At 49.2% G+C, this 26,953-nt stretch overlaps 3 protein-coding genes across 7 annotated transcripts in view; all 3 read right to left on the bottom strand.

Moving 5' to 3' along the window:
* The window catches only part of DHX34 (DExH-box helicase 34), a 37,784-nt gene extending 27,472 nt beyond the window's left edge, over positions 1-10,312 (bottom strand). Inside the window, exon 1 of the mRNA XM_045988460.1 lies at positions 10,188-10,312. The gene's annotated coding sequence lies outside the window, so the exon portion shown is untranslated. The remainder of the gene's footprint in view (positions 1-10,187) is intronic.
* C5AR2 (complement C5a receptor 2) lies at positions 2,850-10,323 on the bottom strand. 2 transcript variants are annotated; one of them, XM_045988465.1, is made up of 3 exons: positions 10,188-10,284; positions 7,346-7,539; positions 2,850-4,709 (listed from the first exon to the last, which is right to left on the bottom strand). In XM_045988465.1, exon 3 carries the CDS (start codon positions 4,692-4,694, stop codon positions 3,681-3,683), a length of 1,014 nt encoding a protein of 337 aa, XP_045844421.1. In that variant the 5' UTR covers positions 4,695-4,709; positions 7,346-7,539; positions 10,188-10,284; the 3' UTR covers positions 2,850-3,680. The 2 variants fall into 2 exon arrangements, with proteins under 2 accessions (XP_045844421.1, XP_045844420.1); XM_045988464.1 differs by lacking the exon at positions 7,346-7,539 and having other exon boundaries at positions 10,188-10,323.
* A 7,947-nt stretch (positions 10,324-18,270) lies between these two features.
* C5AR1 (complement C5a receptor 1) overlaps positions 18,271-26,953 on the bottom strand; it is a 34,254-nt gene continuing 25,571 nt past the window's right edge. For all 4 annotated transcript variants that reach the window (XM_045989460.1, XM_045989462.1, XM_045989463.1 and 1 more), the window contains one exon: positions 18,271-20,603. In XM_045989460.1, coding sequence (XP_045845416.1) covers positions 19,548-20,603 — 1,056 coding nt within the window. In that variant the 3' untranslated portion in view covers positions 18,271-19,547. The remainder of the gene's footprint in view (positions 20,604-26,953) is intronic.

Below are 26,953 nucleotides of genomic sequence, written 5' to 3'. Positions count from 1 at the left end.
GGAAGTAAACAACCAATATGACTTCACGATGTGTGTCGCAAACTACCAACCCTAGGATCGAGTAGCAAACTTGAAATTTGTTCTGGAAAAATATTAAGACCTGGTGCTTTTGGAAACAAGGAAATCGGTACGTTCAAAAAACAAATGAAATTAAGAACAAAAAAGGGGACGTTACAACAAACAAAAAGCAAGATTATTTTGAATGACCAAGTTCCACAGAAACATATCTGAGGGGCACCTGGGTGGCTCAGTCGGTTAAGTGGCTGCCTTCAGCTAGGGTCATGATCCCAAGGTCCTGGGATCGGGCCCTACAACAGTCGGTCTCCTTGCCCAGAGGGGAGTCGGCTTCTCCCTCTGCCTGTCACTCCCCCGGCTTGTGCTTGCTCTCTGGCCCCCACACCCACTGTGTCAAATAAATAAAAACTCTTTTTTAAAAAATCATAAAGAAAAAAGATTTTTAAAAAAAAGAAGAAGAAGAGGTAGCAAGAAAAAGATCTTCATCATTGGGGAGCTCACAGTCTAGTTGGAAAACATTTGTCTACAAATGAAGATAGTTTTGTTATTTCTCAGGGCTGGGATGGGTGGAGAAGAGATTAAAATGGAAAGGGCTCGGATGTTGCCATGGGGAATTTACAATGTACCTGGGAACATGTGCTTCAGAAACTCAACCCAGAGAAGACAACACTACTCCCTCCTTGGAGGGGAATGAATGAGAGAGGACTCCCCTGGAGAACAGTGTCATTTGAGCAAGGCATGAAAGGAAGATTTCAGAGATAAGAGCATGGGCCCCAGAGTCAAGTGAACCCGGGATCACATCTCAGTTCTGCAATGTCTTTGCTGGGTGATCTTGGGCAGATGACCTCCCCTCTCTGGGCTTCATCCTATAAAAGGAAGCATCTCTCCTTACTTCCCTGTGTTGGTGTTGGACTTACCTTAAAGGAGAAGCTCTGTGGGAGATGCTGTCCTGTAGTTATGACCCTACATTCAGATGTAACTACTAGGTGGCTTCAAAGATGTGAGTGGGAGAGATTCGCAAGTGAGATTCGCAAGCAACCCTGTCTCAGGAAACATCCTGAACTGATGGAAAGATTCCAGATCTTCACTGGTCCATATGGTAGCCACCAGGGACCCCTGGGCTGGCTGCTGAGCTTCAGACTAGCAGCTGGGGCAACTGAGAAACTCAGTTTTTTTATTTGAATTCATTTGCATCTGAGTACCACGGAGGGCTGGTGATTACCACATAGGGCACCACGGATCTGAAAGCCATTCTAGGCAGTGGCACCAACTTGAGAAAAGGCCTGGAGGCATGAAAATAATCAGCCCAGAGGATCTGTCTTTGTCTGCTGTGGCTGCTGTAAGAAGTGGCCATAAACTTAGCAACTCAGAAGAGTACAGATTTATTCCATTAAAGTTTTGGATGTCACGCGTCTACAATCAAGATGTCGGCAGGCCCCTTCCTGCGTTCCTTGGCTGATGGCCCTTTTCATCCATCACTCTGATAGCTCTTTCCTCTGCCAAATTTCCTGCTCGTGACTCTGACCCTCCTGCCTCCATCTTAGAAGGATCCTTGGGATTGCCTTGGCCCCACCCAGATCATCTGGGATGCCCATTCCCCCCCTCAAGATCCCTAATCACACCTGCGAAGTTCCCTTTGCCATGTAAGGTCGCATATTCCCCGGTTCAGGCAATTCGGATGTGGATCCCATTAGGGGCCCTGATTCTGTCCACTGCAGTGGTCTGAACAGCTAGAACATAAGTGCGTCCACCGGCAGAGAGAAGCCTTGGATAGCAAACTAAGGAGCCGGGACATAGATCTTTCCTTCAAAACAGAGCCATAATCTGTCACCTTCTCACCACCTCTGCTAGTACCCTGACCCCAGTGCACATCTCTTCTTGCTTGGACCACGGCAGTAGTCTCTTCTCCAAAGCACTAGCTCATGTTCCTTCCCCCTCTCCCATAGTCTGGTCTCCACCAGCAACCAGAGGGATCCTATTAAAATCTAATTCAGATCAAGACACGTCTCTGCTCCGAATCAGGTTGCCTGATTTAGGAAAATAATTTTTTTTTTTTACAGAATGCTCACTTGAATTTGAACACAGATAAACATCAAATAATTTTTATTTTAAAGAATTTTTCAAGATTTTTATTTTTTTCAAGATTTTTCTTATTTATTTGAAAGAGAAAATGGGCAGTGGGAAGGGGGAGAGGGAGAGGGAGAGAGAGTCTTTTTTTTTTTTTTAAAGATTTTATTTATCTATTTATTTGACAGAGAGAGAGATCACAAGTAGGCAGAGAGTCAGGCAGAGAGAGTGGGGGGAAGCAGGATCCCTGCTGAGCAGAGAGCCCGATGTGGGGCTCAATCCCAGGACCCTGAGATCATGACCTGAGCCGAAGGCAGAGACTTAATCCACTGAGCCACCCAGGCGCCCGAGGGAGAGAGAGTCTTAAGCAGACTCCACACTGGCCGTAGAGCCTGTCTCAGGGCTCCATCCTGATCACAACTTGAGCCGAAACCAAGAGTCAGATGCTTAACTGACTGTACCACCCAGACACCCGTAAATATTTTATTTTTAAGTCATCTCTACACCCAATGTGGGGCTTGAACTCACAACCCCAAAATTAAGAGTCACATGCTCCACTGACTGAGCCAGCCATGTGCCCCAGCAAGAGATAATTTTTTAAATTTATTTAATTTTTAAAATTTTAATTTAATAATAAATTTATTTATTTATTTGTCAGAGAGAGAGAGAGAGAGGGAGCACAAGCAGGGGGAGCAGCAGGCAGAGGGAGAACAGACTCCCCGACAAGCAAGGAACCAGATGCGGGGCTCGATCCCAGGACCCTGAGATCACGACCTGAGCTGAAGGCAGAGACTTAACTGACAGAGCCACCCAGGTGCCCCAACAAATAATTTTTTTTTAAGTATGTCTCAAATGTTGCATGGGACATACTCATACTAAAAAAAAAAAAAAAGAAAAGAAAAAAAAACCTTTTTGCTGTTTATCTAAAACTCAAATTTAATTTGGTGTTGTATATTTTATCTGATAACTGCAGCTCAGAACACTGCCATGGCTCTCCAAACACTTGCTATGGCCTGGAAGAATTTCAAATCCAGCTCCCCACTACCTCTCTCCCTCTGTCTCACCCTACTTTCCCTCTTGCTGCCTCTGCTTCATCCACATTGGCCTCTTTGCTCTTCCTGAAATATGCCAAGCATTTTGTGCCTCAGGGCCTTTGTACTTGCTGCTCCCAGTGCTTGACATGCTTTTCTGCCATATTTAAGTATGACTCCTCCCTCCCTTCCTCAGGTTTGGGCTCAAATGTCACCTTACTCAATGGGCCTTGCCTAGCTAACCTATATCCTTGCCCCACTCAGTCCTCTTTGTCCCCTTTAGGTTAGCCCTTGCCACAACTTGATATATTGCATATCTTCTTCTCCTTTGCTTATTTCCTGTCTTCCTCCAGTAAAATGTCAGCTCCCTGAGCGCAGGGATTTGTGTCTCTTGGTCACTACTATTTCCTCAGTGCCTATAACAGGGCCTTACACATAGTAGGTGCTTAATGACTATTTGTTGAGTGAATAAAGAAAGAAATGATATCATTAAGCCACTGGATCCAGCTATGCCTGAAGCTAGCTTGCGAAATCCGAGCGTTGCACACAGACCAATTTCCTTCCAGCCTACACCGCCATCTCCGAGACTAGGTCATGGCTGGTGGGTTTCTGGCCGACCGCATTTTCATCCTTGCTCTGTGACTCCTTTAGGGCCCGTCGACAGGCGGCTGGTAGTGATCTGCGCAGTTGAGTCCTCCCGAAATACAAGAAGAGCACGGGATTGAGACAGCTATGAGCCAGAGCGAGGCCGTTGACCAGCGGTTCAGCCGACAGGGCCCTGGCCAGGGGCAAGGAGTGCGGGGCAGCCGCGGTGATGACCAGCCCCAGCAGGTGGTAGGGGGCCCAGCAGACAAAGAAACCCACCACTACGGCCATGCCCAGGGGCCAGCGGTGTCGGGCCGCATGGCACAGAAGGGCACCGTGGCAGCTGGCCACGACCACCAGCGGCCCCAGGAAGCCAAAAATAAAGCGGGTGGCGGTCACCGAACTCTCCAGCACCGCAGAGCCGCCGTAGTCCACCACGCATTCCAGCCGGTGAGGGAAATACTCCTGGTGCAAACGGCGGTAGATGGCTGAGGGCACAGTGAGCAGCAAGGCCGCAGTCCAGGCGACCCCGCAGGCTACCTGCACTCTGCGCGCCCGCCCCGTCGCAGACCCCCAGCTGGGCCTGAAGGCCAGCAGGCAGAGGTCCGCGCTGAGGGCGGCCAGAAGGAGCACGCTAGCGTACATGGACAGCAGGATGACAAAGGGCAGCGCCCAACACCCCACCGCCCCGAACGGCCAGTGGCCCCCGCGCATGAGGGGCACCGCCAGGAGGGGCAGAGACGCACAGCAGAGCAGATCGGCCACGGCCACATGTAGGAACCAGGTGGCCCCGACTCTCTGGCGGGCCTCTTTCCAGGTCACCCAGGCCACCATCGCGTTGCCGGGCACCCCCACCAGGAAGACCGCAGCATACAGCAGAAACACGGTGGTGCGCAGCGAGTAGGCAGAGATGCAGGTGCCGTCCATGCAGTCCACGGGGAGACCCGGAACCCCGTCGTAATCCCCATAATCGTAGCTTAGAGAAGTGTTCTCCATCCAGGCCCTAGACACCTGAGCGGGAGAGAAATCATGGAAGCTCCTTGACAAACCCCTCAGGGTGTGGGAACCCCCACTAGCCGCTTGGAAGCTGGACTACCACAGCGTCAGAACTCCAGTGCGTCCTAATATTGGAATTCTAGAAGACTAACATCTTAGAACTCGCTCGGGAGCATCCTGGAATTTGAGAATAGGGCCCCATCAGAACCCCAGCAGGTCAGGAGACTGGAATTCTAGAACACCAGAGGTTGAGGACACTAACCCATGAGCATCCTGGAATTCTAGAACATTGCAGTGCTAGAGCCTGATCACGATAAAGAAAATATTTTGGAATCCCAAAATAGTATACTATTAGAACCCCAGGCGAAGGGCGCCTGGGTGGCTCAGTGGGTTAAGCCTCTGCCTTCAGCTCAGGTCATGATCCCAGGGTCCTGGGATCGAGCACTGCATCAGGCTCTCTGCTCAGCAGGGAGCCTGCTTCCTCCTCTCTCTCTGCCTGCCTCTCTGCCTACTAGTGATCTCTCTCTCTCTGTCAAATAAATTAAAAAAAAAAAAAAGGAACCCCAGCCGATTATTATTTGGAATTCTAGAACAGCACTGTGTGACCCAACTTTGGTGTTGATGGAAATGTTCTTTTCTTTTTTTTTCTTTTTAAGATTTTATTTATTTATTTGAGAGAGGGAGAGAGCCCAAGCTGGGTGAGGGCCGGAGGGAGAAGCTGACTCCCCACTGAGCAGGGAGCCTGATTTGGGACTCAATCCTGTGACCCTGGGATCATGACCTGAGCCGAAAGCAGACACCGAACTAACTGAAGCACTCAGGCACGCCTAGAATTTAAAATATTGGAATCTGAATATCCATCAAGAGGGGGAAAGGTTAATACGTATTGATAGCAAAAGTACTTGTCTTAGTTCTTCTTCATTGGTGTTTTTGAGTCTTGGTGCCATGAAAAATGTCTCTCCGGAGCAGTTATGTCGTTTTGTTTTTTACATAAACTTGACTATAAACCCAGACCACGAAGTGCACACATCACGTAGCGCCGGCTCTCTGGGTTTCACTACCTTATCACAGCCAGGAGACAGGCACCCAGACCAAGAAACAGAACTTTTCTAGAATCCTACCACTAGCAGTTTCTGAAAGTCATGATGGCGTTAGGAAAACAAGAAAAATAAAATGCTGAATTCTCTTCCCAGGAGATTCATTCATTCATTCCTTCATTCATTCAAGAAAGTTCCTGAGTAACCTTCTCTCTTCCAGGCACTCCTGCACAGCAGGGGACATGACAAACAAAAGAAAAAATTCTTTTCTCTTGGAGCTGACACTCTAGTGGGAGGAGTCAGATAAGGAAGAAATAAGTCAAAAAAGGAATAAATAAGCAAAATACGGTGTCTTAGAAGGTGATAAATGCTAGAGCAAAAAAAAAAAAAATCGCACAGGGGATTTTAAATGAGTGGTCAAGGAGGGGCTTTCTGAGAAGGTGACGTGAGCAAAGCCATAAAGGAGGTGAAGGACGAGCCACGCGGGGATCTGAGAGAAGAGAGTTCCAGGCAGAGGGAATAGCCAGTGCAAAGGCCCTGAGGTGAGAACATGATAGTCATGTTCGGGGAACAATGAGGATGCCAGTGTGGCTGGAATGGAGTAGGTAAGGCAGAGAAGGGGAAGGTAAGAACAAAAAGATATCATGGACCCCGGAAGGCTTTGTGAAGGCATTTATCTTTTATGTCCCGTTGAGATTGGGGTCATCGGAGGATGCTAAGCAGTGAGATGACACAATCTATCATAGCAATAATAATAATAATAATAATAATATATGATAATATTGCTATTACTATGGTAATAATAGAATATATAGTAATAGAATGTATAATATAAAACAATGTTATTAGTAATATTAATATATTAATATTATATAACAGTAATATGCTAGTATATACTAGTATTATATATCAAATATATTAAATATATATTAAATAAAATTAAAAAATAAATATATATTAATATGTTATTTATAAATATACAGTATACTATGACTATATTATATAGTATATAAAATATATACTATCTATAATATGCTATATACTTACTATATATTATATATAACATAGTATGCTATATAAAAATATATTAGTCATAGATTACTATATATCCATATAATACATATTATAAATTATTATTACTATGATAGTAATAAAATATATAATATAATAATATATTACTATTACTTACCATTAATTATTATTATTGTTATTATTAGAAGCCGTCCTCCATTGAGCCCACTGTGTTATGTGTTGAGCATTGCTCCAGGAACCTTTAAATCTTAAATCATTTGATTCTTATAACAACCCTCTGATTCTTTTTTTTTTAACTATTTTTTTAAAGTTTTTTTTTTATTTATTCATTTGACAGGCAGAGATCACAAGTAGGCGGAGAGGCAGGCGGGGAGGGGGAAGCAGGCTTCCCACTGAGCAGAGACCCCAATATGGGATTCGATCCCAGGACCCTGAGATCATGACCTGAGCTGAAGACAGAGGCTTTAACCCACTGAGCCACCCAGCGCCCCAACCCTCTGATTCTAATACTGTCCTTTTATGCAGGCTATTATTATACCCATTCTGCAGACAAGAAAACTGAGGCCCAGAGAAGTAACTTACCAAAGACCATTCAGCTAAGCAAGTAACAGAGTTGAGTTTTGAACCGTGTCAGCCCCACTCCGGAACTCCAGGCCAGAACACATTCACCCAAAATCCTTAGATTCAGAAGACAGAAGGTGGAACAGTCGGTGGTCCTGAGCAGACCCGGACTCCGTGACTCGGTTTCACTCGGCTCTCTCTCTCGGTTTCCTCATCTGAGAAGTGAGTCAGGGAGATGAACCCACCGCACCAGTTTGGGGGGGGCCTCATGGAGGTGACGTGTGATAAAGCTCGTGGCACAGGGAAAGGGCTCAGGCGGATGGTAGGTCATCCCCCCTATGTCGGAATGGCCTGACCCCAGGGCTCTAGCTGGCATTGATGCAACAGGAAAAGCAGAGGGGAAGTGGAGTGTTGCCCTGTCCCCTCCTTCCTGCCAAGTAGTTGCCAAGAGGCCCAGACACTTTGTGTGTGTGTGTGTGTGGGTGGGTGTGTGTGTGTGTGTACGTGCGTGTGTGTTTGGAGTTTGGTATGCTGCTTTCGTAGTATTTTCATCACTAGAGTAAAAGGTGTGCAGCCTTTAAAAATTCAGACCCTCACCAGCTGAGTGATCTCAGGCAAGTCACTTAACCTCTCTGTTCTGCAGCATCCTCGTCTGTAAAATGAGAATAATACTATTCCTACCTTGGAGGCGATTCAGCAGGTGAATGGGAGCGGAGAGCTGGACACAGTGCCTGGACCCAGAGAGCATTGGCCGTGTGGAAGTTGCTGGTACCTGCTGGTACGCACACCCTCTCTCCCCACCCTCAGACCCCGCCCTGCCCAGCTTTTACTGGTCAAAATCCGGGAAATCTAATGTTGGCAGCTCAACCAACTGTGGTATTTCCCTTTGGGCATCTCTAACAGAAATGCAGCATCCAACAGCCACGGTGTCATCGCCTTATCTTTTCCACATAATGAATGTGTTTTCGACCCACTTCCCTACCTGCACACACATCAGCCCGCTCCTGCAGCCGCTCGAGTCAGCCGCGCGCTGGATGGGTGGGGCTCAGAAACCAGCCTCCGACTGTAAATAAAGGACGTTTCATGATAATCACGAAAAGCCTTGTTATCATCATTTTGTACAGTAAATTCGATTCAGATACAAAAGTATTAGATTCATGTCTACGTAGAAAACATAATTACCATTATTATTATTATTATAATTATTTTATAATGGTTACGATAGCCGATGACATTTACCAAGTACGTATCACGGATCAGGCTGAGCCCTTATGACAAGTGCCCGAAGTTTGTATTCTTGTGACGCTCCATTTCCCAAACCGTCCGCGGCTTTGGGCTCCGCCGTGTCCCTGGCATCTAGAAAACCACGCGGCACCCAGCAAGTGCTTTGTTGTTATTTAAGCGAGTGAAAGAATAAAGAGGGAAACTGAGGCCCAGAGCAGCAAAGGGGTCACTTAGGTTTCTCTCTCGGTTCCTTGAGCCCACAGGCACCCGTGTGCATGCGCTCGGCGTGTGTGTGTTTGTAAGTCACCCATTCTTGTTGGAATTTGTGTCTAGGGACTGTGGGGCCAAGTCCACGGAAGCCGGACAGAGGACACCTCGCCCCTCCCCCCAGAGAAGCACACACATGCTCATCAAAAGACACGTGCCAGGAAAGACTTTCCTATGGGAAGTCACCCAGCTGTCACCCCCACGGGAATGAATAAACGTACCCTGGTATGGGGGCGCCTGGGAGGCTCAGTCGGTTAAGTGTCTGCCTTTGGCTCCGGTCCTGGGATCGAGCCCCACACCGGGCTCCCTGCTCATCCGGGAACCTGCTTCTCCCTCTCCCTCTGCCCTCTGCCGCTCTCCCTGCTCGTGCTCTCTCCTCTCTCTCTTGCTCTCAAATAAATAAATAAAATCTTTTTTTTTTTTTTTTAAAAAAAGAAGAAACCATAGCATGGTATACTCGGGCCGTGGAATATTCTGTAGCAGAACAAAGCGCACAGGCGAATGTGGATGGATTTCACAGAGACGCTGCTGAGTTCCCGGGAAGGAGGCAGACAGACCCGCAGGGGAGGTGACTGAGGGATACCATTCACGGTCAAGTTCAAAAACAAGCAGGAGAGGTCTGTGGGGGTGGGTAGCGGCGGGGTGGAGGAACAAGGGGGCACATCGACACTAGGTCTGTGCTCTTCCTTGAGCCGGGAGCCCGTTCCCTGTGCACAGCCTGCTTGTGGAGACACACAGAGCTTCCCAGCTCTGACGTGTGTGTCTGTTATCCGTGGAACTAAAATTAAATCTTCCTTCTTAGGAAGCAGAATTGGTGAGTCGAAAGGCTAGTTCACTGGACAAGTGGCTGTTGGATGAATTTTCCAGAAACTGCAAGAGCTCCTGGAGTTTAGAGAATGGCCCTTTGCCCTACACCTGAGTGTGCCAGCTGTGTGGACGCTTTGACCGGAAGCTTTCTGTTGGGCCGCCTGAGAGAATTCCAAGAACCTGGAATTCCAGTGTGGTGGTCATAAGATCCCACCTCTCCAATTCTCCATCTGATTCCAGATTCTGAAAAGTATTTGCCTACAAAGCTGAGATGACAGGGCACCTGGGTGGCTCAGTGGGTTGAGCCTCTGCCTTCAGCTCAGGTCATGATCTCAGGGTCCTGGGATCAAGCCCCACGTCGGGCTCTGCTGGGGGAGGGAGGGAGCCCGCTTTCCCCTCTCTCTCTCCCTGCCTCTCTGCCTACGTGTGATCTCTCTCTCTCTCTCTCTCTGTCAAATAAATAAATAAATAAAATCTTAAAAAAAAAAAAAAGCTGAGAGGGCCCAATGCCATCTTCCCTCCCTCCCTCCTCCCTTCTTCCCTCCCTCCTTCCCTCCATCCTCACCTTGATCAGATGCCACCTGGAAACCCTATTCGGACTGGCAGCCAGGACCCGGGAGGTCTGGGGTCTCTCCCAGCGTCCGGCAGCTGGTGGATTCCTGAAAGTCCGTCCCCCTTGCCAGAGCTCCTATGGGACGCTGAGCACTGCCACTTCCCGGGCCCCGCAAATCTTTACAACTGGGGGAAAATGGGAGTGGCCTTTTCCTACTCCAAGGGTGTGTTTGTCCTGTATTCTTCCCATGACTCACACAACCCAAAATTACTGGGCAGCAAATGAAACTGGAGAGAACTCAGGTGGGTGGAGAGTTGGCCCAGGGTTCCCCACCCTGGCAGCAATGCCACCAGTTCCTGGAAGCTAGACTTGCATGTGGTCTGACCTTAAAGGCCTGGGGGTCCTTGGCTGGAACTCACTCCCCCAAGGGGCCCTCTGAGGTCATCCTCAGAGAACACCCGCACACAGCCCACTACCCTCCTCCCAGCCTCCAGCTGTGTACCAGCCCCCTCCCTCTGCCCTCTGCAGAGCCTTGAAGACAGATAAATATTCCTCCCGCCTTCCGTGTACTGAGGGAGACAGCTCAGGGTCACATTCCCGACAAAAAGGCTAAGGCCACTAACCACAGGGCAGACAGAACACAAACAAATCCCCTCCATCCTGTTCCCCCCCCAGCTTCCCGTCTCTGAAATGGGAACATGTTGACCATCGTGGTCCCTAACCTCCCTCCCAGCACAGGTGCGGGGGCCGAGAACACGGACTTGAGGGTCAGAATGATGAGATTCATAGTCCAGGTCCACCATGGGTGAGATCGGGGGCCTCGGCCTCTCTGGGCCTCAACTCCCTCCTCTGTGCAAAGGCCGTTCGGCCACGAGCAACAAATATAAAGAAATTTCAACAAAAATAAATAGATTTCAAGCGCTTCAGTGGGTTCCTGGCACATGGGCACATCAGCTATGCCTACTGACATGTTGAACAAGGACGAAAAGAATACAGTGGAAGTCAAAATATCCATTTCAAGAAGGCTTCGTAAGAGGAAGTGGTTCTCCAGTTTCAGAACTTTTAGTCCGTGGTTCTTCAGTGTGTGTGGCGGGGGGGGGGGGGAGGGGGGGGTGCGTCGCTCTGTGTGTGCCTTGGGGTGGAGGGGATAGATTTACACATTTCCTTTGATGTTGTTTAGGGAATAAAATCGTGTTGTTAGAGGAAATTGTTCTGAGTCAACAAACGAGCTCACTGTGTGACCTGTGACATGTCCCATCTTCTCCCATGGTGACCACGTCTTGGCGGAGCCTTGTCCTGACCCCAGACCCTCCCGACGAGATGAGGACAGCAGAAGCACAGGGTGGGGACTGTCCTTCATCAGCCCAAACTTCCCCTGATCTCAAGTTCATGGTGGGGTGTCTCTCAGATCAGTAGGCTTCCATAAACACTGTGGGCGCTGAGCCTTGGGGCGCGCGTTTCTCACGTTTCTCAGATTTGGGGGGTGGGGGTGAGGTTTTCTGCCTGAGCAGAAAGTCAGATGCAAAATCGCATGCAGGGTCCAATCCCAGGACCCTGAGATCATGACCTGAGCAGAAGGCAGAGGCTTAACCCACTGAGCCATCCAGGCGCCCCCTGGGGACACAGCTTTAACAGAAAAGGACGGTCTGCTCTGGGGGTGGGATTTCTTTTTAGAGCCACTCCAAAAGATCCAAGTACCAGCCCCTCAACATGGGGGTAGTAGAAGAAGAAGATCTGAGACAGTGACAATAACATGGGAAACTGCCATGTTGTGGGTCAAAAAGGGTTGTGGAGCGCCTGGGTGGCTCAATCCCTTAAGCCTCTGCCTTTGGCTCAGATCATGATCCCAGGGTCCTGGAATTGTGTCCCACATCGGGATCCCTGCTCTGTGGGGAGCCTGCTTCTCCCTCTCCCTCTGCTGCTCCCCCAGCTTGCGCTCTCTCTCTCTCTCTCTCTCTCACACACACACACACACACACATAAAGAAATAAAATCTTTTATTTATTTATTTATTTATTTGACAAAGAGAGATCACAAGTAGGCAGAGAGGCAGGCAGAGAGAGGGGGAAGCAGACTCCCTCGGGAGCAGAGAGCCCTATGTGGAGCTCGATCCCAGGACCCTGGGGTCATGACCTGAGCCAAAGGCAGAGGCGTAACCCACTGAGCCATCCAGGCGCCCCAAGAACTAAAATCTTAAAAAAAAAAATGGGTTGCATTCCAGCAAATCTGTAATGAGAAAACAGTTTAGCGGTTGCCAGGGGCTAGGGGGTGGATGGGGTTTTTGGGGGTGATGCAAATGTTCCAGAAAGAGAGAATGGTGACAGTTGCACCCACCAGCAATGTACTAAATGCCATTGATGGTGAATTTTATGTGACTTGTATTTTATAATTTTTTAAGTAATAAGTAATAAGCCGTTACACCCCTTCACCCCAAAAATGGGATGAAGTTTGGCAGTTTCTTAGAGTTCAACCTAACCTAATTAAAAAATTTTTTTTAATTTAAAAAAAAATTTTTTTAGAAATTTTCTTTTTAAGTAATCACTACCCACAAGGTGGGGCTCGAACCTACGACCCCGAGATCAAGAGTCACAAAGAGTCACTCACTCCACCGACTGAGCCGGCCAGGTGTCCCCGACCTGACACAATTATAGAAATCTGAAAGGGTAAATGAATGAATGCCTAAGATGGGGAAACAAGTCCCTTTTATTTTTTTTTAAGATTTTTATTTATTTATTCGACAGACAGAGGTCACAAGTAGGCAGAGAGGCAGGCAGAGAAAGAGGAGGAAGCAGGCTCGCCGCCGAGCAGAGCCCAATGCGGGGCTTGATCCCAGGACCCTGGGATCATGACCTGAGCCGAAGGCAGAGGCTTTAACCCACTGAGCCACCCGGGCACCCCGGAAACAAGTCCCTTTTGAACAACATATATTACTACGTGAAATTTGATGCACAGAAAAGAGTGTAGGTAACATCCATGTGAGCTGTCAAGATCAACTGTCAAACAAGCAACCGTAAAACCACCATCAGTCTTCAAGTCTTTGAATCTCAACATCAAGGCTCAGTAAACTTTTTCAGTAAAATAACAAGGAGTAAATATTTGGGGTTTTGCTGGCCAAGAGGTCCGTCATGGTCTCTGCCTCAGTGACTCAATCTGCTGTGGTGGCATGAAAGTGGCCACAGACTGAATGGCCATAGCCGTGTTTCAATAAAACTTTATTTACAAAAACAAGCGGTGGGCCACATTTGGCCCCCAGGCTGGAGTTTGCTGACTCCTGATCTAGGTCAAAGACTCTGAAGTGTTGAAATTACAGACTCATAGAACATTGGAACCCTAGGCTATTGGATCCAAGGGATCCAACAGTGTGAGTTGCAGACTATTTGAATCGTGGGATTCTAGAATGTCACACTAGAGCTCGGGAGTGTTAGACAGTTAGAGCTCCAGCTGTTGGGTGTTAGAATTTTGTAGATGGTCTGGACATTAGTGAAGGCGTTCTCTCAAGCCCTCTGCTGCCCAGTATGGTAGCCACTGGCCCCAGGAGGCTCCCAGGCATTTGGAATGTGAGGGCCTCTGAGATGCCGTGAGTGGAAAATACACCCCAGACTTCAAAGATGGGTAAGAAAAACCAATGTGAGGGTCACCTGGGTGGCTCAGTGGGTTAAGCCACTGCCTTTGGCTCAGGTCATGATCTCAAGGTCCTGGGATGGAGCCCCCGCATCGGGCTCTCGCTCAGCAGGGAGCCTGCTTCCCCTTCTCTCTCTGCCTTCCTCTCTGCCTACTTGTGATCTCTGCCTGTCAAACAAATAAAATCTTTTTAAAAAAAAGCAATGTGAGATCTCTTGATAACCTTTTCTATTGATCACCTATTAAAATGATAATACTTTAAATATATTTGGTTTAATAAAATATATCACCCAAAAAATAAAAAAATAAAATATAGCACCCAAATGCATGTTATCTGATTCTTTTGGTTGCTCTTTGCTTATCTCTCTTTGCTTAGCTGCTGGAAAAACTCAAGCTCCCTTTTGTGGCTCACAGCGTGTTCCTATCAGCGTTAAAACTAGAGTGACTCGCTCCGGGAGGTGAGAGGTGTGGGGCCCGGGGAAGGTCACGTGACACAGACGCAGGGGAGAAGGCTCTGATCCAGGCCCTGGAGAGCCTGGTCCGAGGCATAGGTGGGTGGGTGGGTGACAGGGGACTTGGTGGTGGGGGTGGGGGTGTGGCCGGGGATGGACACAGACAACTCAGCCAAACCCAATCATCCACTTCCTTTCCCACCACTTCCTCTTCGGGACTTGTTGATGCAGCAGATCCCCCAAGCCCCAGATGTGGCAACCGCCTGGCCCTTCAGCCTACTTCCCTCCCGGGCAGGGCAAATCAACACCTCAGAGAAGCCACCTGGATCCACACTGGCTGGCCTCCAAGTGTTTCTAGAAGACCACTGTGGGGTCTGGCTCTAGGAACAGAATCTCCTTCCCAGATCAGAGCGAGGGAAAGACCTCACTGCCTACGGCACCCACTCCCCAAGCCAGGAAAGTTCTGGCCAGGAACAGAGATGGAGAGAGGGTGTGGGGGGGATGAGGGGTAGAAGAGGAAGTCAAGAAGGACTTCCTGGAGGAGGCATCATCCTGAAAGAAGGTAGAATAGGGACAGTGCCTGTGTGGCTCAGTGGCTTAAGCATCTGCCTTTGGCTCAGGTCATGATCCCAGGGTCCTGGGAGTAAGTTCCGCATCGGGCTCTCCGCTCAGTAGGGAGCCTGCTTCCTCCTCTCTCTCTGACTGCTGCTCCCTCTGCTTGTGTTCTGTCAAATAAATAAAATCTTTTTTTTTAATTTTACAAATCATTTGTTAATTCTTTTTTTTTTAAAGATTTTTATTTATTTATTTGACAGACAGAGATCACAAGCAGGCAGAGAGGCAGGCAGAGAGAGAGAGGAGGAAGCAGGCTCCCTGCTGAGCAGAGAGCCCCATGCGGGGCTCCATCCCAGGACCCTGAGATCATGACCTGAGCCGAAGGCAGAGGCTTTAACCCACTGAGCCACCCAGGCACCCCCAAATAAATAAAATCTTTAAAAAAAAAAAGAATAGGGACAGAGATGATCTTTTAAAAACAGGCCGGCAGCTGGAAGGCCAGACAGGAAGCGAGGCAGAGACCCAAGTCCGGGAAGAGGGGGGAGCTTCGACCTCGTGTTGGGTGGGAAGGGGGTGGCCTCCAGCCTGGGTCCCAGGCACAGGCTTGGTAACTTCGTGGACATCCCCTGGAATGGGAATCTGAGGGGAGGGGAAGGCTTTCAGGCTTTTGAGAACATTCCGAGGTCAGCTGGAGCAAGGTCAGGGTTCCGAGGGCACATCATGAAGAGAGAACTGAGAAAGTATCAGTGAAGCTGTAACTTGTAACTGTGGGCAGCATGATGGAGACAGAGAACCCCAGAACGCCAGCCTTTAAGGGCTGAGGAAGAAACTCTGCCGACTGGAGGCGGCAAGAAAGGGTCTCAGAGGGAGGACACCCAGCTGTGGGAAGAGGGCGGGGAGGGATGTTGGCTGTCTAGCTAGAAGGGACATCCAAGGGGCGCCTGGGTGGCTCAGACGTTAAGCGTCTGCCATCAGCTCAGGTCATGATCTCAGGGTCCTGGGATGGAGCCCCGAATTGGCTCCCTGCTCAGCGGGAAGCCTGCTTCTCCCTCTCCTACCCTCCCTGCTCATGCTCCCTCTCTCGCTGTGTCTCTCTCTGTCAAATAAATAAAATCTTAAAAAAAAAAAAAAGGGAAGAAGAAGAAGAAGAAGAAGGGACATCCAAGATCACAGGGGTCTCTTGGGGTGGTACCGGGTGCCTCCCCCCAGACCCGAGGCTTCGGTCTCTGCCAACAACCGTGGTGCCTGGAGATCTGCACATGTGCCAACATTTATTACCAAAACCACACACAGCACCTTCTAGAAGCTCAACGGAGCACCTGTCCTACATGCTCAGAGAGTGTCTTTCTTATTTTTAAACATATTTACTTACTTGAAAGTGAAAGAGAGGGCACACACGCACAAGTGGGGCGGTGGAGAGGGGCAGAGGGAGAAAGAGAGAACCTCAAGCAGGTTCAGTCCCCGCTCGGCAGGGAACCTGACACTGGGCTGGATCCCTGACCCTGAGATCACCACCTGAGCCAAAATCAAGAGTCTGACGCTCAACTGACTGAGCCACGCAGGCACCCCCGAGGCATTGTCTTTAAATGAAAGTTGTTCCCTGGGCCGATAGGACAATACTGTCCTAGCAGGATCCAAATACCTTTGGCCGCAGTCACACAAGATCCCAGCCCAGCCCTGAGGGCTGTTCCCTGGGCTCAACCTGCTGTTGCAAAGAGGGAGGACGAGGCTATACCCACCTTGTCCGCTTTGGAAAGGCCACCAGCCCCGTGTGGCAGTGCAGTTGAAATGGGCCAGTCCGAATTGAGACACGCTGTGTGTGACACATACCCGAGATTTTGAAGACTTGGGGGCACCTGGGTAGCTCAGTCAGTTAAGCATCAGACCTGATTTTGGCTCAGGTCATGATCTCAGGGTTGTGAGATTGAGCCCCATGATGGGCTCCATGCCCAGCGGGAGTCTGCCCGAGATTCTCTCTCTCTCCCTCTGCCCCTCCCCCTGCTCTCTCTCTCTCTCTCTCTAAAATAAGTAAATAAAATCTTTTTTTGTTAAGGATTTTATTTATTTATTTGACAGACAGAGATCACAACTAGGCGGAGAGGCAGGCAGTGAGAGGAAGGGAAGCAGGCTCCCCGCCCAGCAGAGAGCTCCATGCGGGGCTCGATCCCAGGACCCTGAGACCATGACCTGAGCTGAAGGCTGAGGCTTTAACCCACTGAGCCACCCAGGCGCCCCTGTAAATAAAATCTTTAAAAATATATTTTGGATATATTGTGTTAGGGAAAATATAGCATGACTATAATAATATTTTATATATTATTTTATATAATAAAAATATATTAGTAGCATTATTATAATACTATATTAATAAAGTGTTAGTATGTTAATATACATTTTCTATATCATGTAATGCAGTTATGTTTTATATTATCTAATCATAAATATAATTTTGTATAATTATGTAACATTGTTATTCATAAAATATATACTATTCATATGATATAATATATCAGTATAATTGTTAACATATAATTACATCATAAAATACATTACTATTATTTCATCCCTTTTTAATTTTTTTTTAAGATTTTATTTATTTATGTGAGAGAGAGCATGAGAGGTGAGAAGGTCAGAGGGAGAAGCAGACTCCTTGCTGAGCAGGGAGCCCGACGCAGGACTCTATCCTGAGACTCCAGGATCATGACCTAAGCCGAAGGCAGTCACTTAACCAACTGAGCTGCCAGGCGCCCCTCTTCTTAATATTTTTAAGTTAATGTATTTATTTAAGTAATCTCCACACCCAACGTGGGCCTCAAGCTCCCAACCCTGAGATCGAGAGGCGGCACCCCTGGTTCTCCTTCATTTTTTAGAGTGACAACTAGTAAACTGAAAACTACCAGGGGGCTCGCATCATATGTCTGTCGGATGGTGCTGGTCTGTACAATATTTCTAACCAATCCACACACAAGCACGCACACACATAAAAGGCCAGAGAGAAATGTTTTGAAGTCATTTATAAATAACATGACATTACGATGTTGGGGTTTTTTTTAATTTTCATTATTCAAGTGCTGCAGACTAGTTTTTTCCTCTTTAAGAAGAAAAGCAGGGGGAGGAGCAGCGGGGGTGGGGGGGCGAGAGAATCTAGGCAGACTCCCCGCTGAGCTCAGACAGCGGCTCCTCCCAAAGTGGGGCTTGATCCCAGGACTCCGGATCATGAGCTGCCGAAATCAAGGGTCGGACGCTTAACCCACTGAGCCACCCAGGCACCCCCAGACTTTTTTTTTTTTTAAGATTTTATTTATTTGACAGAGATCACAAGTAGGCAGAGAGGCAGGCAGAGAGAGAGGGAGGGAAGCAGGCTCCCTGCCGAGCAGAAAGCCCCATGCAGGACTCGATCCCAGGACCCTGGGATCAGGACCTGAGCCGAAGGCTGAGGCTTTAACCCACTGAGCCACCCAAGGTGCCCACCTGACTTTTTTTTTAAGTCAAAATGTTACATGATTGATAGAGCATTCCTTGAAAGGGCAAATGTGGAGAGTGGAATCATGGTTGCCAAAGGTCCGGGATAGGGCTGGGAGGCTGGAGGGACGTGGGAGTGGCTGACAAAGGGCATCATAAGGGAAGCCAGTGGTGATGAACATGTCCTGCCCCTCGAGGGTATCAATGTCAACATCCTAGTAATGATCTTTTTTTTTTAAGATTTTTATTTATTTATTTGACAGACAGAGATCACAAGTAGGCAGAGAGGCAGGCAGAGAGAGAGGAGGAAGCAGGCTCCCCACTGAGCAGAGAGCCCGATTCAGGGCTCGATCCCAGGACCCTGGAATCATGACCCGAGCGGAAGGCAGAGGCTTTAACCCATTGAGCCACCTAGGCGCCCCAACATCCTAGTAATGATCTTGTAACATCATTTTGCAAGAGCTTCCCATAGTAAAACAGGTCAAGGGCACACAAGATCCCCTGTATCATTTCTTACAACTGCATGGGAATTTACAGCAAGAGCAAAATTCAAAGTTTCTTTATGTCTAAAGAAAAGTTTCTTTTCTTTCTTTTTGAGAAATGCACACAAAACAGCAGTTTATGAAGTAAAAAGTCAAATTTCCCTGTGACTATCTTACCCCGAGATGCCCAACTAACGTTTCCCAACCTCTCCTTCACATCTGCTTTCCCCCAGAACCATGTAACATCTCTTGACTTCATGCATTTTCTCAAAACCCAATTACGTAATAGTTTAACTTCTGCTTGTCTTTAAACCAGCTCGCTGAGAAAAGCTTAGCCAGTGGGTTTTGCCTTGTTCTTGATCAGAATATGTTTTGAGAGGGTCCTTACAGGTTTTTTACCACATGTATTTATAAAATAAACACATCACTATCGTTTAAAGGTTGGAATGTTTCCATGCATCTGTTTTCTCTGTATCCAATGTGTTCTATTCACCACCTGCCCCTGCGCAGACAGACAGACAGAGGGGACACCCGTTGGGGGCGCTCCCGGTAATACTAGTTTCTGCTTGTTTTCCAAAGCCCTTGGATGGATAGAAAAGTCGAGAGTCCCTAGAGGGACCCGCTCATCCTGCAAGCACGGGAGGACCTATCTGGAAAGATGGAAAGGAATGGAGGAACGTTCACTCAAACATCAGCACCGCACCAAGGGCTGGGGGCAAGAGAGGCAGAGAGAGAAGGGACAGGCGGGAAAGGGGGCCAAGCACTGAGCAGATGGGAGGGAGGCTGAGAGGCCCCCCCCTTCACACTGGCTGGCTCTTCAGGGCTGGGGTGTCCACCGTGGAGAGGGTGAAGGACTTGCTGTCCCTGCTCAGGGACTCCTCGGTCAACACCTGCCGCAGCCTGGCCGGGAGGGACTTGAGGAAGCGGTTGTGGAATCCCTGGGCAGCCACCACGTAGATGACGGGGTTTATACAGCAGTTGATGTAAGCGAAGGCCACACACAGGGAGTCCAGGCTGGACACGGAGGTGAATTTCTCCGAGTTCCTGGGGAACACCGCGAGCATCAGCCCCGTCACCTGGTAGGGCAGCCAGAAGACGAAGAAGCTCGTCACCACGGCCACCACCACCTTGAGTGTCTTGGTGGAGCGCGTAGCCCTGCGGCTCCAGGTCCGGAACAGGAGGAAGGTGTAACAGATGGTCAGCGTCACCAGCGGCCACAGGAAGCCCACAATAAGCCGGAGGAGAGCCACGCCTCTCTCCACCTGGACCCCATTGGGGCCATAGTCCACACCGCAGATCGTCTGCAAGGGAAAGGGGTCAGTACGCACCCGGCGGAAGAGGAAGGAGGGGATGGTGAGCAGCAGGGCCACCATCCAGGCCACGACACAGGTCCCCCAGGCCAGCCGTGCCCCCCGGTAGTTCTGGCACCAGATGGGGTTAAACACCAGCAGAAAGCGGTCGGCGCTGATGGCTGCCAGGAGCAAGATGCTGGCGTACATGTTGAGCAGGATGAGCGAAGGCAGGATGCGGCAGGCGGCACTACCGAAGGGCCAGTGGCCGTGCTGCACGGTGGCAGCAAACAGGATGGGCAGTGCCAGGCAGGACAGGAGATCGGCCACCGCCAGGTTGAGAAACCAGATGGCGTTGATGGTCCGCTGGAACTCGTACCTGGTCACCCAGACCACTAGGGAGTTGCCCGGCACCCCTATCAGGAAGACGACGCTGAAGAGCACCAGGGCGATGGTGTCGGGAATGGACAGCCTGCGGGTGCTGGGAGACTGGTCCACAGGCACGCTGGGGTCCAGGTTCATACTGTCATAGTTAGAGTAGTCAGTGGTGCTGTACCCCACGGACGCCTGGGGGGAGTCAGAGAGACAAAGGGAGGGTGAGTCTGAGGACCGGTGCCGGACACCCGGCGGAGCTCTGCAGCGGGGAGCCCCAGGTGTCTCCCCAGGAAAATGGGGGTGTTGAGGGCTGAGAGATTGCGAGGGTGTCAGACCACTTATAAGAGTGGGAAACCCTTCCACGCTGATGAGTCCCCCTGCCGCGCTCTCGCTGTCCGTTGAAGTCCCTGTGATCCAGCAACCAAATGGTTAAAATCCAGTCCTGATTGGTCAGTACTGTAACACAGGGCTTCTTAGCTACTTTTAAGGTCACCAACAAGCTGAGATGAGAGTACTGGGTAGTTACTCCATGGGCACCCACCATTGCCACCGTTACCCCCTTGTGCTGCCTTCCACTCACGGAGGCAGCTCCCCAGACAAGGCGGTGGCTCCGCAGGGCTTCATAGACTCGGGCAGAGCATTTAAGGGAGAACCCAAAACACTCAGGGGCACCTGAGTGGCTCAGTGGGTTAAGCATCTGCCTTTGGCTCAGGTCATGATCTCAGAGTCCTGGGATCAAGCCCCATATCAGGCTCCCTGCTCAGCAGGGAGTCTGCTTTTTCCTCTCACTCTCCCTCTGTGTGCTCTCTCTCTCTCCATGTGTCAAATAAATAAATAAAATTTAAAAAAAAAGAATGATAGAGACATGTCAAAAGGACACAAAAAGAGCCTGGAAGAGACCCCTAGTTGAAGATGAGCCAATTTGAGTAAAGAAGGCGAAGGAGGAAGAGGAGGAGAAGGAGAAAAGAAGAAATGAAACACATTAATATATAAAGATCTATGAGTTCAAAATGATAATAAAAACAAACAAACTCATTGGTCACTTTTTTTCTGGAAAGAGAACAAATCGGGCATTTATCCTGCCATTTCTGCACAAGGTAAATTTCGGGGAAAGCAAGAGTCAATGGGGGAAAGCCATCCTTTAGAGAAAAATCTAACAATGATACCTGCAGAAGGAACGACAGAATGCAGGAAAGGGTCTTGATGAGGACCATCAACATCGATAAAACCATTGGGTGAAAGGCTGGTGGCTGGTGGTTCATACCCCAAACCAGGCAATCAACCTCAGTGTCCAGAGAAGAGAGACAATCAGACATTCTCTTCTATGTCAGGTGATGCTTTAGAAAGGACGCAGCAGCGCCTTTGAGCAGTTCTTGCCAAATGAATGACCATGAATCTAACCAAGGTTCTAGAACAAAAACTACCACTCTTGGTGCACCTGGGTAGCCCAGTCGGTTGAGCATCTGACTCTTGCTTTCAGCTCAGGTAGTGATCTCAGGGATCGAGCCCCATGTTGGGCTCGGTTGTGGGCATGGAGCTTGCTTGGGATTCTCTCTCTCCCTCTGCCTCTCCCCCTACTCTCTCTCTCTCTCTCTCTCTCTCAAAACAAAACAAAACTACCAGACCACGGGAAAAGTGGGGGAGAGAGGAACATGGTAAATAACACCATAGGGATGAAATCAGACCACAGGAAACTCTACAGGATGAATGGTCTGTTTACTCCCACAAATAAATGGCATTGAGAAAGAAGAAAGGAAGGAAGGAAGGAAGGAGAGAGCGGAAGAAAGAAAAGGGAAGGGAGGGAGGGAGAAAGAAAAGAAAAGAAAAAAGAAAAAAAGGAAAGGAAAATGTCATTGATTAAAGGAGATTTAGAGGCATATCAAGCAAAGGTAATACAGAGACCTCATTTGGACCCTGATTGGAAGAATCAGCTGCAAAATCAGACTTTTTTTTAATTTTAAAGATTTTATTTATTTATTTGTGAGAGAGAGCAAAAGAGCACAAGCAGGGGGAGCAAGAGAGGGAGAAGCGGACTCCCCACTAAGCAGGGAGCCTGATGTGGGACTCGATCCCACAACCCTGGGATCATGACCTGAGCCGAAGGCAGACCCTCAACCATCTAAGCCACCCAGGCGCCCCTAAATTAGACATTTTTGAGACAATCTGAGACACTTAAAAATGGAGTGGGTATTTGACAAAGTAAGGAATCGGAGCTAGTTTTATTGAAAGCGATGTGGTTTTTGTGTTTATGCTTTTAAAAAAGGAGGGGGAAGGCTGTTTCTGATAAAGATACATTGCTGGTAAAATGCCATGTCTTGGATTCGCTTTAAAACACTCCAGCAATGGAGCACACCTGGCTGGCTCGCTAGGTGGAGTGTGCAACTCTTGATCTCAGGGTTGTAAGTTCGAGCCCCACCATGGGTGTAGACATTACTTTAAAAAAATTTTTTTTAATTTGTTTTTCTTTTTCAGAGAAAGGGAGTGTGTTCACATGCATGCAGGTGAGCAGGAGTTGCGGGGGGAGGGGCAGAGGGAGAGAGAGAATCCCAAGCAGGCTGCACACCCAACCCGGAGCCTTACATGAGCTCCATCTCACAACCCTATGATCATGACCTGAGCTGAAATCAAGAGTCCGACCCTTAACTGGCTGAGCCATCCAGGAGCTCCCCGCTCCCCCAATTTAAAGATCTTAAAAGAATTTTTTTTTAATTTTTTCAAAAGAACATTCCAGCAAAAGAAATCTCTGGGAAGCAGGAGACAGGAAGGGTGGGGAGGACTGTGGGTGCCTAAGAACAGCAAAACACTGATAACTGTTGAGGGGGGGTCACGGGTCCCCTGAGGTTCACGGTCACATTCTCTCTACTTCTGTGTGTTTGAAATTTCCTTTTTTTTTAAATATAGTTTTATTTATTTATTTGACAGAGAGAAACACAGCGGGACAGGGAACACAAGCAGGGGGAGTGGGAGAGGGAGAAGCAAGCTTCCCGCTGAGCAGGGAGCCCGATGCGGGGCTCGATCCCCAGACCCTGGGATCATGACCTGAGCTGAAGGCAGATACTTAATGACTGAGTCACCCAGGCACCCCTGAAATTTTCCATAATAAAATAAAGAGCAGAGGGGACCTGAGCCCTTCTTCCCAAGCCGAGCTGCTCCGAGCACCGTGTCCCCCAAGAGAGAGTCTGTGAGTCGCAGTAGAGCTGGAGAGAGCCTCGTAGGCAAATCCGCGCCCCAGGGGCACAAGACACAGTGGCAAAATCCCCATAGAACGATTATGCCGAAGCATCCAGCATTTACCGGGCGCTTACCAAGTGCCAGACATAGCATAACCTCTTCCGATCCTGGCCACGCCCCCTAAAAGTTGGTGCTATTAATGTGCCCATTTTCTCGATGCGGACCCAGAGGCACAAGAAGGTGAAATAGCCTGTTCTAGGTCACGGGGTTTGGAATTCAAACCTATACAGGCTGGCATGCAAACCCGGGCAGGCTGCCCCTGACCATTTCCAAGAGGGGCTGTGGATGGAGGAGGAAACTCCAGTGGTGAACTCCGTGGCCCTGGGGGCTAGCCTGCCCGTGAAGGCCACTTTGTCACCAACCTGGAGAAAGGAGACAGAGAAGAAGGGAAATGGTTGTTACAGAAACCTCCAGAGCTAGACACCTGGATTTGCAGGCTTTGGTTCCTACCCCCCGAAACACCCACCTGGTGGAGTATTTAAGATGACGAACGTTCTGGGCCCCGGGCAGCCGAGTGCCTGGCACTCCGCGTGGGGACAGGAAAGGGCAGCCAATACAACCATTATTTCTCAATGTTATGATGATCAAAGAGCTCAGATCTTTCCCTGAACCACTTTTTTATGTCTCAGTCCCTTTATGTTGCTGGAAAGTGGGCCAGGCTGGTGGCCCCAGGGGGTCCTGGCTGGTATGGAGCCCTATCAGGGATGACACCTTACTCAAAGGGAAAGGGTCAGTGTCAGCTGAGGAGGGGAGGAGTAGCATGTGGTAGGTACACCCCATAAAATAGGACTGAGCCCTAAAAAGGAATGAGGCGAGCCACCATGGGTGTTTCTTCTGAGGTGACTTCTTCTGGGGTGATGTTCTAGAAACAGAGCTCACGACCGCATGACACAATGAGTGTCCTACAAACACCACTGGATCGTAGACATTCATACGGTGAATTATACGTTATGTGAATTTTACTCGCATTTTACAAACAAACAAAACAACGCCTGTGTCATGAACCCAAGGGAGGGGTGAGGGATTGTTTGTTCCTCATGAACAGGGATCACACAGTCAGGACAACCAAATGCCATATGACATGCTGGGCTGGAGCCCAGCGCAGAAAAAACCCATTCGTGGCAAAGGGCATGTTTGAACACCAGAGCGAGTCTGCATAGGGTCTGCAGCCTAGACACTAATATTGCACCAAATGTTAATTTCCCGACAAGGGTAACTGTGCTCTGTTCATATCCGTGACTGTGATCGCTCTTGAGAAATGAACACTAAGGTATTTGGGGGCCAAAGGGCGTGAGGCTTACACTGACTCTCAGAAAAAAAGACGGCCCCCAGACATCGATGCAGGTGACAGATTGAGGCTAGATGGGCAGACGACTGGTTGATAAAGCAAATTTGGAGACTCTGGTAAAGACTAGATTCCATGGGAGTCCTTTGTATTATTCTTGTCATTTTTCCGTAAGTGTGAAAATTGTTCAAAAGACACAGTTCAAATTGTTGAGATATTTCTAGGGCTAAATAGCCCCGGCTGGGAGCCTTACACCTACCCTCCCCCACCCCACCCCCCTGCCCCAGCTCCCTGGCTCCTTCCCATTTTCTTCTGGGACCCACCCACCCCCATCCCCCCCACCTTAGCAGCTGCTCGATACTGGGTGCATGAAGTTTTTGCCCGAGTGACTCAGACTTCAAACGGGGAGCATCCCTCCCCACACCCTGCTCTCCCGCTCCCCACTCCTCCCATCAGCTGACAAAGCTCCTTCCTGGTGTGAGCTCATGGGGCCCTTTTCCCTCCCCGGACTTTATGAGGGCAGAAAAAAAAAAAAGTGCTGATTCGAACACCCTGTGGCTTCCAGGATCCTCCCAGTGCAAGTGGCTCGAAATGTTGCGCCCTTGCGGGTATCCCTACAAAGACGGGAAATAACCGGAGTGTCCAGCAAGAGGGGACTGGCTAAGTGACGGATGAAACACCAGCAACAACAGATGCCACCATGTGGGAGAATGAGGGGTTGATGCATGGCTGGGGACGGAGCTCCAAGGTCCAGGGGGACCACTCCTAGAAAGCAAGGACCACCAGGGGCACCTGGATGGCCTGGATGCCTGGAGCGCACAACTCTTGATCTCAGGGGTTGTGGGTTCAAGCCCCAGGCTGGGTGTAGAGATTACTTAAAAACAAACAACAATATATAGAGAGATATATATATATAGATATATACTTTTTCAATAAATAAATTAAATAAAATCTTAAAAATAATAAAAAGCAAGGACCAGACGCCGCATAAAGCAGCTGACCTGAAAAAGAAGACTCTCACTTGCTCTCCCTCTCTCTCCTTCCCTCCTCTGTATCTCCGTCTCTACTTCTGGCCTATACCTGTCTCTCTCTCTCTCTCTCTCTCTCTCCCAGAACAGCTCTAGAGGCAGATAGAGGAAGCTGGTACCAGTGGTTAGCCCCTGGGGGGTGGGGGGAGGTGGGAAGTGGGGGAGGGCAGGGAGTGGGGGGAGGAGCGGGGGCTGGGGGGGCAGGCACTGGAAGGAAGCATTTCACTGTGTATATTTTTGTTCCTCTTGTATGAGGAACCATACCCGTGCGTGCGCTGCCCGTTCTAAGAAACAGACATCGTACAGCAAAGATAAAAGAATTTGTGGTTCCGCGGTTCTAGGCAGGGTTCTCCGCCACACTAATGTTAATCGGCTAACCAGCTGGGGGACCCTGACCCACCCAGGCACCTACCCGCAGAGACATTACGGTCTATAAGGAGGGATGAGTGAACCCCCAAGGGGCAAGGGCTGAGTGTTGCTGGAGAGCCCCAGGCGGTGTGGGGTGAGGACGGGCTGTATCCCCATCCAATAAGAGCTTTCTGCACCTGTCCTTGATAGCGGCCACCAGCAACATGTGGCCACTGGGCGAGTGAAACGGGTTGACATTTGGGCGGTTTAATTAAATTTCAATAACCACACATGGCTAGTAGCTGCCTGATTGGACAGCGTAGCTCTAGGGCTACAAAGGAGCCAGACATAGTTCTGAACCCTTCCTAGGGGTTAGTTCATTAATGAACTCATAACAGTATTTACGTCCGAACATCCAGAAGCATGGGATACTACTGTTCCTAAGTCCACAGGCCTGGGTTTCTTTCCCCGAGATTTTATATTTAAGTAACCTCCACCCCTAGCACGGGGCTCGAACCCTCCACCCCGCAATCAAGAGCCACACCATGTACCGACCGAGCCGGCCAGGCATCCCTCACTGGCCCATGTTAAGAGGGTGGTGGCCCTGAGGAGATGTGCACGGATCAGAGACCAGGGTAAAGGAGAGGCCG

The sequence above is a fragment of the Meles meles genome, chromosome 19 (assembly GCF_922984935.1).
Source record: "Meles meles chromosome 19, mMelMel3.1 paternal haplotype, whole genome shotgun sequence".
NCBI lineage: Eukaryota > Metazoa > Chordata > Mammalia > Carnivora > Mustelidae > Meles > Meles meles.
Note: the sequence above shows the minus strand (reverse complement) of the source record. Positions and strands in the feature narration are given on the sequence as shown.